Raw genomic sequence first — 14,455 nt, forward strand, 5'->3', positions numbered from 1 at the left:
AAACGTGAAATATTCAAATTCATCACCTACTACTCTTAAGAACATACAAGAAGCATAACCAGGGTGTCTACTGGAATACCAGAAAGTAAATTCATGACTTTTTCATGACTTTTCATGACCTTTTTGTTCAAATTTTCATGACCATGGCGATAAAAATTTACCATTAGTAATAATAAACCCCTACCATCAGTGGTGCATCGGAACTATGCGGGTTGCTAGTCTTAAATATCATTTATTGTGAATCTTAAAGAAAGAATCTAAAATTCTGCCGCCTTGTGCTCGAGCACAGAATAGCACTTACCTAAATACGGGCCTGCTCTTACCAGTGAATCAACTGTATTTGAAGTTTTAATTCTGAGTATAATTATCCATCTAGCAGAAATTTGTCTAAAATTAAGCACTCAGAGAACTGCCCAAAGACAAAACAAATTACGAAAGAAATTCGTTTTAAAAAAATAGATCATCAAATCTAAAATCTGCAAACTCAAACGAATAATATTATTTGCATAAGTCTAAAGGCCCAAAAATACACAATTTACATTTCTTAGAAGTAAAGAAATAGCAGATCAGAAAGTTGGACAGTAAAAAGTTGTTACTATATTACAGAGACTAGAAGATGAAATGGGGAGCAGCTAGGAAGACAGTAAAGTACCAGTTAGCCAGCACTAACTAGTGGGGGAAATTCTCACAATTACTGACCTGATACAACTGTTTCAGTACATGCAGTATGAGGTATAAAAGTATGAAGTATAAAAATATACTCTGAGATTTCAGATTTTCATGACCAGTTGGGTAAATAAAGGACTTTTTCATGACTTTCATGACCACTAAGCAAAATATATGACTTTTTCATGACTTTCATGACTTTCATGACCAGTAGACACCCTGATAACACCGTTTCCCAACCTTTTTCAACTTGCGGCACACTACGGGTGTTACTTGGATTCTCGCGGCACAAAACACAGTGGTATTTTTTCTGTGATTATTGATCTCCTCCCAGAGAAGAAAGCTCTTTCCCTGGTTATTTCCCCTTGGTAAATCATTATGCTTATTTTTCATTCTAATTAGAAATAGAAAACAATTGCAATGAAATATTGGACTCAGGTTTTTAAAAATACGCTTTCTGTAACTGTACTTTTTTCAACATTAGAAATAGACAGAACAGTAACCCGGTATCAAATTTAAAATTGTAGATTCATAGTAATGTGAAATACAAATATACATTTTCCCCTACGTTTTGCAATTTGATTGCTATAAAATTAATAATTTTGTTTTGATTCCTCGCGGCACACCAGCGGCCCATTCACGGCACAGCAGTGTGCCGCGGCACACCGGTTGGGAAACGCTGCACTAGACTCAGTCTAAAATATATATAATTCTTATTTCGATCGATCTCCATTTCTAAAAACGTTTTGACTACACCCTTCTAACGTCCGTCCGTTGATACACCACTTGCAGAGCAGGCTCGAAACCAGCCACAGAGCTTTGGGGGGGCCATGAATATGTTAGGAGGAGCCAAGTCATTAAAAATTCTCTTACAAATATCTAAATTGTGCATTTTGTATTGAGGTCTGGAGGTGACGAAAAATTAAGGGAAGGCCAGGCCTTCCCTAGCCCCCTCTGGTTGCGAGCCTGTTGCAGAGTAGCACTTACCAACTGAATCTGGTATAGGCTTATTACTATATTGTCACATTTTTCCTTATTGAGGAGGAGGTAGGTGAATGACCGCTCAAGACGCTGCCAATTTCAGTCATTTGCATCTGTCCATCAATCTCTTTTCTCGGAAACGACCGCGGAGTCCAGGAGGGTAGGTATGAGCAGGTATGTTTTGTCAATTGTTTGGATCGAAACACCGTCCGAAACAATGAGGTCATGTGGTACTCGAAGCCGTATATGAGAACGAGGTCGCTTCGTATTTTGAAGTGAAATAAATAAATAAATAAGAATATTACCTTCTTTCCCAAACGCTAAACCGTTTTTAACTTGATGTAATAAATAACCTATATGATACTGATTGATACAATTGGATTTGGGGGAATTTTTTTTTTTCATCTAGGGTTGTGTGTGTAAAGAAATTTGGAGGGGTGTTAAGGGGGGTAGATTACTCCCTGAAAAGAAGAGGAGTCATACAGATGGTGATCAGAAAAATGGAAACACCTGTAGTTGGCAACACGTCAGATATATGGGTTGGCAGTGGTGTCGTGGCGCCCGCAGCGCCGGACCGCTGGTGGTGGTGTGTTAGGTCGGTCTCCATACTACGCCAGGCACAGTGGAACAGCAGTGTCCAGTGGCTGCAGCAGACGGAGGTAGTGTAAAATGGGAGACCTCTCGGATTTTCAAAGAGGGAAAATTGTTGGTGTGCGGTTATGTGGAGTGAGTGTGACGGCAGTGGCTACTGTGATAGGTGTGTCGCGTGGGACAGTGTCGAAGGTGATGACGGCCTACACAACACACGGGAAAACCACATCGGGGAAGCGGAACAGTGGGCGGAAGAAAATCATGAGTGACAGGTCACGCCGGGTATTAAAGCGCATTGTCACGCAGAACCGTCGTGCTACTGCGGAGCAAGTGACGGAGGAACTCAATCAGCACCTCTCCGACCCTGTTTCGACAATCACAATCCGCCGCGAATTACATGACATGAACTTACGGGGTCGTGTTGCACGGGCCAAACCGCTCATCAGGGACCATAATGCTTTCGCACGCCGCAAATGGTGCCGCGACCATGCAACTTGGACCGTTGAGGACTGGAAACGTGTGATATGGTCGGATGAGTCATCCTTCACCCTATTCCCAACCACGGACCGTCTTTATGTGTGGAGAACGCCCAAAGAAGCTTACGATCTGCAGTGTCTCCGCCCAACTGTGAAACATGGCGGCGGCTCGGTGATGCTGTGGGCCGCCATATCATGGTTTTCATTGAGCACCGTGGTCACACTTAGCGGACGAATCATTGCCAACGACTATGTCGCAATTTTAGGAGACCACTTGCATCCTATGATCCGGATGTTGTTCTCGGACAATGACGCCATCTTCCAGGATGATAATGCACCCATTCACACAGCTGGCGTTGTTGCAGCGTGGTTTGAGGAACATCGGGATGAAGTTCAACACCTCCCCTGGCCCACCCAATCCCCAGATCTCAACGTAATTGAACATCTGTGGTCCGTCTTGGAAACACGACTCCGGCGACGATTTCCACCTCCATCCTCTCTCACAGAGCTGGCCGATGCCCTGCACGAGGAATGGTGTAAAATTCCACTTGCTACCATTCACGACCTCTATGCCTCCATCCCACGTCGCATCAAGGCTGTTCTGAAGGCGAAAGGTGGCCCGACACCATATTAATCTGGTAAGTTGCAATTTCGTTCAGGTGTTTCCATTTTTCTGATCACCATATGTATCTAATCTTTGTTTTGGTTTCAAAAGTCCTTTTTCACTTTGCTATAAACACAACGATTTTTTTGGAACTATAGTCTGGAAATATGAAATGGCCCATTTCCATCCAGTTTGATAGGTCCATAAAACATAAATTTGGATGTCACTGTTTGAATGTCATCATAGGCAGGCCAATTAAAACCATTTAGTTCTTTTTTCAAAAATTTAACCTTACACAGTTCTTCATCTGGGAAAGCAATATCCCTTTCAACATACCAGTCAAAATCGTAGTACACAGCGTAATACGTTTCTAAGCAAGATTCTGCTCTGGTTGGATCAATTTCTTCTGGCACACTATCACCAGTTGATGATGAAATTAGTTGATTCTAAGCATATTCTCCACTGTCACTATCTATGCACAGACTCTGACTGGATTGCTAAAGTAGGAATTTTCCTATTTACTTCCTATATACAAAAAACTAACACGTTATACTTGTCACATGCGCTAAATAAACAAAGTTGAACTGGGGTAATAAGAGACGGCTGTCTCTTATTACCTCCTTCAAAATTTCTAATAAGAGACATGCCCTCAATTGACCTGAAATGCAATGTTTCAGCATTTTTCGAAACTTCACATCAATCTTCATAATCTTAGTCACAAAGTTACATAGCAGTCATTTCCACATTTGTAACTCACTTTTTACAATAAAATTTTATTTTAAAACAGTCACGAACTTTTGTGGTAAGTTCAAAGTGAAGGTATTTTTGCATAGTGTGACAACAATATAAAAACTCATATTAGTTCATAGGTACAAGTGGGGTAGGAAAGTAAAGGTATTGACGGTTTTATTCTTTTTTTTTTTTTTTTTTTTTACATTTTTGATATTTACGGTATTTTTGGCCGTGTCTCTTATAACCCCGGCCTCCCCTAAGTAAAAACACATTAAGAACAAATAATAAAGAAACTAAGTTTACCTGATGGATAACAATACGAAATGATATAAAAAGCAATGAGTTGATCAGTACGGGACTGTATACCTACTTTTGGGCCACCCTGTATAATACCAACCATTTCAATTCTTGTATTTTCCTGGAACTCAGGAGGGGGGGGGGGGAGATTAAGGATTTATGGCTGGTCTGAATTATCACTCTAAAATTTAAAGGGTAATGAATATATTTTTTACACTGATCATAGGTTAGTCTTTTAATCTAAGATGACTATGAGGACATCAGGGATATCAATATTTAATTGATTTGGTAATTCAAATTGTTCCGCACAGTGTCACGTTTCTGCACTTTTTTCTTCCAAGGCTGCAAATGTAACTGTCATATCAGAAATAGATGTTACGTCTGACTCAAACCAGGAAAACAATACATCCGTTATGGCATCTTATGCTGAAACGACGCAAGCTGAAAGGTTTGCTTCGATTTCTACAATCGCTAGTGCCATAAATAACTCCACGACCTCAGAAGAAATTCAGAGAGAATCTCCTTCAAACATTTTCATACCATCTGACTTCGATCAGAATCTTTTCTGGCCAGCTCCAATCTAAAACAAAACTACCAAAAATGTGCCCAGAGAAAAAGTCCAAAGTGCGATATCCTCCCAAGAATGGAGAAATTATCAAATGTTGAAGAATGAAAATAAAAGAAAACTAGAACAAAAACGTCTAAAACGAAAAAGGGAGAGAATAAAAAAGAGTAAAATCTGCAAAAGTTAAAGAGAAAGAAAAGACTGTCAAGCCAAGTAGCACTAGTAGTTCGGAATACGAGATGCAAGAAGTTGTTGAAAGCCATGTAAAGTGTAAGGCCTGTGAAGAAGAATTGATAAGTGATATTGAGGACGACACACTTTAATATATTGGGTGTAATTTTTGTGATCACTGGTACCACTTAAAATGCATGTCCCTAGTGAATTATCGTACGAAGAAGGTGCTAAACAAATGTTTGTGTTCTGAATTTGCTTGATGAACTTCATATTAAGCGATTAATGACTTCATATCTAAGTATAAATATCAATATAAATATAAATAGGCTTACACATTAGTTTTAAATAGACCAGTCTAGACCGAGGCACAGCTTTCTTAATTTATGGTAAGTCAAGAAATATTTTTTTCCTGTATCTCAATATATTTTTCACATAGTTTTTCTCTGTATTTTTCACATTGTATGTTTCACATTTCTCGTCGATTTGAATTTGAAGAAACAAAAGAGAGAACGCCCTCTTTCTTCCCTTAAAATTGAAATTTTCAAAAATAGAGGGCGACATGTCCCCTTACTTTTAATGAGGTTTTTATATATCGAGTTTCATCTTTCAAATTTGACCTACTCGCGACAATGTAATTTTGGCTGAAATTTTGAACCCATCCTACTTCCAATACGCCCTTTACTCAAAGTAACACAGTAAATAATAATAACAGCAATAAACTATGTTCCAAAGTACATTTCAAATTGTTCAATCGTTTCTCCATGATCGATCACAAACAACATGCAAAATCGCTTTCAATCTGAACAAAGGAATTACGGAAAATCAACCCCTCCCCTTAAAACGAAAATTTTTTAAATCGTTGAAACACATGTCCACTTATTTTTAATGAGGAATTTATATATTGAGTTTCGTCTTCCTAACTTGGCGGGCTCGTCACATACTGTTTTTTTTTTTTTTTTTTTCATTAATTTTGAACCCCCTTTTCCCTAGGATGCCCACTGAATCAAACTAATATGATGAAAACGCAGCTTAGGGTAAGCAGTAACTACTGTATGTTCAAAAATGCATTACAAACTGCTTAACCGATTCCTCGTGAGGTAATTAGAAACAACAGGCAATATCGTTTTCAAATTATAGAAAATGCTCTCCTTTCACACAAGGTTGGCAAAAACTATGGTTTTTATTGAAAAGAAATGGTTTATTTGGTTTAAACCAGGTTTTTTGGTTTAAATAATTTGCTTCATGTATTTATATTACATATGGACAGAAATAAGTTTGTTTCGCCTTGGTGTTATTATGCAACAACGGGGTTATGGTGGAAGGGGTCACATAAGCTTAAAGCGGAATCCAAATCGCTTCTCGGCTTACATCCAACATTGGACTTGAAACCGGGACTAATTGGCCACAAATGCGATGAGTCTGCCGACTCACTCATGAAGAACTCATGATAAAAATACGTTGTACTGATCTTTACATACGTACTTGTTAATATAATTGTCATAAGTCATTTTAGGACAAAAAGACTAACAGTTGCACAAATGAAACCATTATACAGAATTACATATAAATCGGGAAACTCCCGTCTTAGCCATTGGGAAAATCCTGTTATTACTTTAAATGCAAAACAATAACGGAAAAATCCCTTTATTGCTTGGCAAGTAAAATTTTACGGACAACGAATCATAATCAGTACGCTAAAACTTAAGTATTAAATTATAAATTTAGTATGTAGATATAATTCAATTAAATTAAAACAAAGTCCAATCCAAGCTAATGCTGGAAGCTACACAGGCATAAATTTTGCCAATTTCTATCAATACATTTAAGCAACCTTGGCTCTATAAAATAACAGGTATTCAGGTATACAATTTGGATTCATTTCGTGTGTTTAGGCTTAACATCCTTACGTGAGAAGAAGTAAAGTAAGAAGAAGACGTTCGCTTAAAGTGACATCCGAACCGCTATTTGGTTTACACTTGAAAGAAGGGTTGTGGGTCGACCGAGAATTGAACATGGGACGCCTTGATTAAAAGGTGAAAAGGAGACAAAACTAACGCAGATGGCTTGATATGTGGGAACGCGTCACCATGATGTTCATACGCTTTTTTTTTTTTTTTGTTTGTTTGTTTGTTTAAATCAGCCAACCCTGCTTTCACACTTAAAATGAAAATTCTCAAAAACACTGAGACAGGGTCCACTTATTTTTAATGAGGAGTTTATATAAAAAGTTTCATCTTCCAAACTTGACAGGATCGTGAGATACTAAGTTTTTCGCATAAATTTTGACCATCCGCTTGCCCCCCCCCCCCCAATAGAATATGCACTTTAATCAAAATAACATGATTAAAAACACAGTCCAAGGAAAGCGATAACTACATCCGAAGACGCTTAACCGTTTCCTCGTGATGCGAGCACAAACAAGATGCTTTTCATTTGCATATAATACATTACAGTTGAACTCTATTACAGCAAGTTTGATGGAGCTCAAACAATGCATGATCCCCAAAAAACCCTGGGGAATTCGGGCTAGGGAATATTCCAACAACTCTGGTGTGTGGGTGCAATTACTGGAGGGGCCGCGGTGGCTCAGTGGTAGAGCATTCACCTCTGGTGCATGGGGTTCTTGGTTCGATTCTAGCTCGCGCCAAGTGAACTTTGTGGTGGACAAACACCATGTGCATGGGTTTTCTCGCTGTTCTCCCGTTTCCTCCCACTTTCTACATACCACCATTTCATTCATTTCTCATCATCACCGCCATCTTTAGCCTAGCCAGTATAACCGTGGGACATAAAATTTACAGATTTCATTTCATTACATTTTTTACAATTACTGGAACCAAAGAAAATCAAGCAATTTCAGCTCATTAGTTTTTCAATAAGATCAGAGTATCCAACGATGCTGCAGCATTCGTAGTTAATGCCTTTTGAAGCCAACATTGAAAATCCAACCACCTAAATTGCAAGTTTACAGTGTGTTGTATGTATGACTATTTGGTGGATGGGAAATGTATGTGAAGTTTCATATGAACTGTAACATGACCCTACCCACTTCATGCACACCCATGGTACTGCTCGCTTCTTCCATTGGCCAACTGTTCAAGATACCTGTTGGATTTCAAAGCAACATATATCTATGACTCACCTTCAATACCATCATAAGGAAGAGAATATATTCATCCAAAATCTGTCCAAGGCAGGATTAAGCCCTATTTAGCCAAAAATAGAACTAACTGTTCTGTATATTGCACGTTTCACAAATTTACTATTCAAGTTCCTATTAAATGTAATGTCACCCAATACTCAATGAATACACAAACCTCACTTATACAAATTTTCACACCAAGGATCACAAACTCCTTGAAATTTTTTTTTAATCATTACGACACAAGGTTCCTAAAATTAAATTAGCTATACATCATCTAAAGCTTGCAGCATTCTCTTTCCAGTCGAAAGAAGGAAAATAAGGTAGGAGATGGTACAATTGTGATATTAACCAACTTTACAAGTGCACAAATTTTGGTTCTACCTAAAAAGTAGCAATGAATTTAATCCACAAAACAACACAAAAATAATACATTATTCTACTTAACCTAACACTGCACTACAAACCCAAATCATTATAACCACAGTAAACTACAGAAAAGTAACTTTTTTTTCACAAGTGCTGTGAATTCAACGTTTTGCAACAGCTGGTTTATTCTGCTTGCTTCCTGATAATAATTTGCTGAATTCGCTTTCATTGTTCATTATTTTCCTCTGGTTGTTTACCACTACCGGATATTCGAACATCATTCTTGTAACAGTTCTGTACTCCATAAACTTCTCCAACAGCACGAAGGAGTTTATGTCTTCTGTTAGCAATAAGGTAATTAGAATTCTCGTGCCTTTACTTGCCCTTTCTATCTCCATATTTGGTGGTAGCGGTATTTGCAGAAAGTGAATTTCGTGTAAGTCAAGTTTAGACACTAGACTCGAAATAATTGTTGAAAAACCATATTCTTTCACTAATTTTTCTATTATTATCCTCCAAAAGATTCACGCTCAGCAGCATGACATTTCCACACTTCGCATAGATGAAATTCAAGGAGCCACCGTAAGTAATCGTTGAAAAACTACAATGCACAAATTCTAACTAAGCGAGTCAGGCAGGACACTGTAGCGCAGACGAAGGAAGCAGGCATGTCAGTGATTGTGGGTATATGCATAAGCCAGGGAAGTGAAATCACGTAGGCTTTTGCAACGATACAAGTTCCAATAGCACGTGTAATGGTTTCACTATAGTAACGGTACACTTGTAAACATAAAACATACATTTCGTATACTGTGCAGAAATACTCTGCAGGTGGAAAACAGTATCTGTCACCTATCATATGCACTCATTTATTTTAACAGTCGCCATTATTATTTAACTTTGTTCTGGAATACGCTATAAGGAAAATCAAAGATAGCAACCAGGGCCTACAGTTGAACGGCATTCACCAGGTTATGGCATATGCTGATGACGTAAATTTAATAGGGGATGATAGGAGAGCAATAGAAAGAAATGCAGAGATCTTAAACGCTTGCAGGGACATGGGTTTAGAAGTAAATGCAGAGAAAACTAAATACATGGAAGTGCGTCGGGACCATAATACAGTAAATTATAGATGCGTTAAAATATTAAATAATACTTTTGATAAAGTGGATAGTTGCAAATATCTAGGATCAATATTAATAGAGGAAAATCATATTCACGAAGAAATTAAATGTCGACTAAAAGCAGGGAATTCGTGCTACTATTCGGTTCAAAATCTCTTGTTGTAGCGAATTCTGTCGAGAAATTTGAAACTTAAAATATACAAAACGATAATCATGCCTGTTGTTCTGTATGGTTGCGAAACATGGTGGCTTACTCTGAGGGAAGAACATAGAGTGAAAGTATTTGAGAACATGATCCTGAGACGAATATTCGGACCCAAGAGGAACGGGAATGGAGGAAACTTCATAACGAGGAACTACATAATTTATACGGTTTACCCAACATTGTTAGGGTCGTCAAGTCTAGGAGGCTTAGGTGGGCAGGTCATGTAGCTAGAATGGAAGAAAGTAGAAACGCTTTCAAAGTCTTGACTGGAAGACCAATCGGAAGACCTAGGCGCAGATGGGAGGACAATATTAAGATGGCTCTCGCAGAGATAGGAATACAAAGTAGAAACTGGATCCAATTGGCCAAGTCAGTGGAGAGCTCTTGTGAACGCGGCATTGAACCTCCGGGTTCCATAGGCCATAGAGTTAGTTAGTTTCTAGCTTACTAACAATTTTTCCCTTCCTATGAGATATGCCGAAGTATACACGATTAAGCATTTTTATACTCTGAAAAAAAAGGGCCTATGTTTAGCAGAAGGGGTCCAGCTCTTTTCTCTAAAAAATGTTATAATTTTGGTAATTTCTGTTCACATTCGGTTAGTTTAGGGTAGGGTAGGTTAGGTTAGTTTAGTATAGGTTGGGTTAGGTCAGTTTATGTTATATTAGTGTAGGAGTCCCGCATAATTTTCCAAAAAATGATATAATTTCGCTTATTTCTACTAATATTAGGTTAGTTCAGGTTAGCTTAGGTTCGTTTATGTTAGGTTTAGGATAGATTTGGTTACGTTATGTTACGTCGAAGTACTTGCATCATTCATTTCTCCTGTAAATTTTGTTTTTTACGTGCTCCTGGACACCTTGTACTAAACATACTCCAAAAAAAGTTACAATGTAAAAATGAAATACGGTCCATGTTCCGTTAAGGGGGTCCAAAACTAACCTAACCTAATATAACGTCATATTGGCTTAAGTTTAGAGTTGCCCCTCCAGTCTGAAGGTGCCCTTGGACTTTGCAACATACAAAAAACAGTGCTTAAAGTATTAAAAATTGTTACATTTCACTTAACTTTAGTACTCCGTGGTCTTCACAAAAAATTAAAAGGTTTTCTTCATTATTTTTGAGCATCCGTTACACCTGTTCGCCATATTCGCCATATTTTACAACTACCATGCTGCTGAAACCTTCCGCGAATGCTTCCGCATCCGGCAAATAGTACTAACTTTCACATATCTTTTCTCGTATTAAACATAACTCTCATGCCGAACTTACATTCCTAAACATCAAATAAAAACTTCAAATTATCATTTCTTACCTCATTTCTCCTGTAAATTTTCCTGATTTTTATAAAAAGCGGAGGGGTAACTCTAAACTTAACCCGTCATATTATGTAATCAAACGAAAATCCATGGAAAGAAATGGAGAAATTGCGAATTTCGTGTGGAAGAAATTACTGGACCCCCTTAACGGAAAATTGACCTGAAATACTGGTATTTGAATATAACATCCCATGTCCTGTATGCGGCAAGGTTCTAGAACACAGGTCCCTCTTCCCATTTACCTATAATAAAGACAGAAAACAATGTGCTCTGCGGGACTCCAATCCTTCCTCACTCGCTAAGGCTTACTCGGCCATACTGTGAATTAAATACTAAACGTTGGTATACAAAGGAACCAACCTAGTTACTAACCTATATTGGGGACCTGTGTTTTAGCCCTTTCCCACTGTGATGCTAAGGAAGATAATGATTAAATCAAGTGAATCATGGAAGAATTTGTAAAAGAGTAAGTCACACATATAAAATACGATACAAACACTTTCGTGTTACTACTGCACACATACTTAATCAGTCTAAGTTCCAAATTCCTATTTCTGCAGCCCAATACTTTAACATTTCCTTCAATTCAAAACAATGAAGACAATCCTCTTTATCACAATAAAACATCCACAAACAATGACTCGATTATCTAAGGTTGACACTTCTACAATTGATCTTTTCTAAATAAATTAAAATACACAACACAACTACAACTTTTTTTGATTCCTTATTTGTCTTCTTGCTCTTTCGTCATATTAAAGTAAAAGAAATTTTAATCATTAACACATCAAGTATTCCCCTTAATAATTTATATCAGTGGCAAATTACTCACTGGCTCTCTGGAGGAGCTGTCAATAATGCAACATTTGCTCCCTCGCCTTCTTCCGGATCACCCAGAAAGGGATCAAATTCTTCGCCCACGGGCCCATCGTGCCCTTCTTCACTACCAGTGCTTGGAGAGCCTTGGAGTTTTTCTTTTGGTAAAATTACACCCGCACCACCCCGTACGAACTCAGCCATGTTGGCCTCTACCCTCCACCAATGCCATCTTCCAACCAGAACAAACACCAGCACAAATGACCAGATCAACACATAAAGAATACCTAGAACGAATAGTGAAAATCACTATTGTAGCAGATCAACGAGTACATTCCGTAACGATTAGATAAGCTTAAACACCACGCAATCAAATTTTTTTTTTACTAGTTTGCGGTAATAGGTATAGTAATTATAATTGAATTTTGAAAATTTTCCGTTGCGTTACACTCCGGAATTTTCGCACAAGTTGATACAAAATTTGACCTCCAGTCATTAGCGCTGTCTATAGGGGTATTCCAGTGCTCGAGCGCCCCTCCCCTGAATTTTTCGTGATGATGAACAGCAATCACAAAGAGAAAAAAAAACTAAGAAAAGTAATAATAACAGAACAGAAGGGGACATTTCTAATCTCCTGCCGTATATCTGAAATGATAGTAGGGCCTGATTTTATCATACGATATTACTTGTGGGCAGGGATAAAAGTGAATCTCTAAAAGTAGGGGGACGGTAAGTAGCGTCATGACGTCACGCCGTTCACCCTGCCTATCTTAGCCCATTGTTTTTTTAGAAACTGGGGGGACAACTTACATAGTTTTTCGAGGTGGGAGGACAGCGTCCACCGCGTTCTCCCTCACTTTTACCTATGCGTGGGAGAGATAGATGAAGTTGATAGTAGTGAAACTAGGGTCCAATTATGTTGTAAGTAGGCTCATAGGAGTTGCTCATTCTTTGTAGGGCTATAATCGTATAAGATAGGCGTTCTTACGTCAGATAAGTTGCCTAAATATCCTTATAACATAGAGTCATGTAAAGTATCGTATGAAATAGTTTCACATAGGTAAGCTTCAATTTGGTTGGAAGGAGAGAACGCCGATATGCCCGGCATCCCCTGTTAATAATAAAAAATACGTATTTCATTATATATAAATTGTTTGCTTGTAATTATCACAATTATTCCCACTGCAATCTTCTGGATGCGCTCTCTCGCCGTCACGCCTTATGGGGCGTTTACACTTAGTCGATTTGCGTTCGATTCAGTTGAATTGACGTCACTTTCAACTTAATCGACCGTGTAAACGGGAATTCAACTTAATCACTTGTTGATCGAAAGCGACTAATCGACTGGCAATTGAATTGAAAGACGTTCTATTTTCTGTGGTTGAAATAATTGAACACATCCATCGATCTGATTCGGCCTAGTTGCTTCGATTTAGTGACAAATGCAGCGAGTCGATTGAGTCGTGCGACTAAATCGATTTAGTCGTGCGACTAAATCGACCAAGTGTAAACGCCCCATTACTGTGACAAGCGGAACCTACGCATGCGCGTCACTCAAATGCACATTTTCTGTCTTTCCTCTTGTCGTATGCTATGTTCCTTGGGCTTCCAAGCCTACTGCAAGCATGGGGTTTTTCGTCTGCTTTCTGTTGAATGCGCATGCCCAACTACTTGCTTTCTTACTATCCTCAACCCTTGCAACCCTACATTTTGCTTTAGTTATACGCTGGCGTATTCAAGTATTTCCAACTCTATATATTTTGAACTAAGCTATAGTTTCTGTACAGAACATATGAGCGCTAACATCAAGGACATAGGACAAAACAAAAATGGTTAGTTCAATGCCTTTTTGAAGCATGTCAGTTATGTAAATAATAGTATAAAAATAGTTATGCTTTAATGCTAATTAAATGCACCGTAATTGTAATCGTAAGTAAAGGCAAATTATTAATTTTCATCAGAAATACATAGTATGTTCAGTGGCGTGGCCAGAAACTCTTTGAGGGAGCTCACACACACAAGCATAAATATAAAGCATTCCGTAGAATCACGGTCACCAATCTGGTAGGCCAAGAGAGCCAGCACTCTCCGTTCCTCGCAAAGATTGCTTGGGCCCTTCAGTCACTTGCACATATCCCGGGGAGATGAGGGCGACATGTCCCCTCTAATCTTGGAACAGGGGGACTGTCCCTCCCCCAATAATCCGATTTGAAATTGTGATGATTTGTATCCGACTGCCACGAAGGAAAGTGAGATGAAATTGATGTCCCTTGACTTGTTTCATTAAAAAAAAAAGTCGTATTCTTTAATATTTCATTGTCATTTATTATTGTTACTCTATTTTCAACTATTTGTTTAATTCCTGTAACGATTCCTATAATGCCATTGTGA

At 38.3% G+C, this 14,455-nt stretch overlaps 1 protein-coding gene across 2 annotated transcripts in view; it reads right to left on the reverse strand.

Annotated features, from left to right (window-relative positions):
- Positions 1-12,311, reverse strand: part of vap (RAS p21 protein activator vap) — a 122,794-nt gene extending 110,483 nt beyond the window's left edge. Inside the window, exon 1 of one of the 2 annotated variants that reach the window (XR_014127784.1) lies at positions 12,081-12,311. Coding sequence is in view for 1 of the 2 variants with exons in the window: in XM_081733935.1 (XP_081590061.1) it covers positions 12,081-12,268 (188 nt within the window). In the remaining variant the exon portion in view is untranslated. The remainder of the gene's footprint in view (positions 1-12,080) is intronic. The other variant, XM_081733935.1, reaches the window with a different exon arrangement.
- Between the last annotated feature and the right edge of the window lie 2,144 nt (positions 12,312-14,455).

The sequence above is a fragment of the Thermobia domestica genome, chromosome 12 (assembly GCF_964235325.1).
Source record: "Thermobia domestica chromosome 12, izTheDome1.hap1.1, whole genome shotgun sequence".
Lineage (NCBI taxonomy): Eukaryota > Metazoa > Arthropoda > Insecta > Zygentoma > Lepismatidae > Thermobia > Thermobia domestica.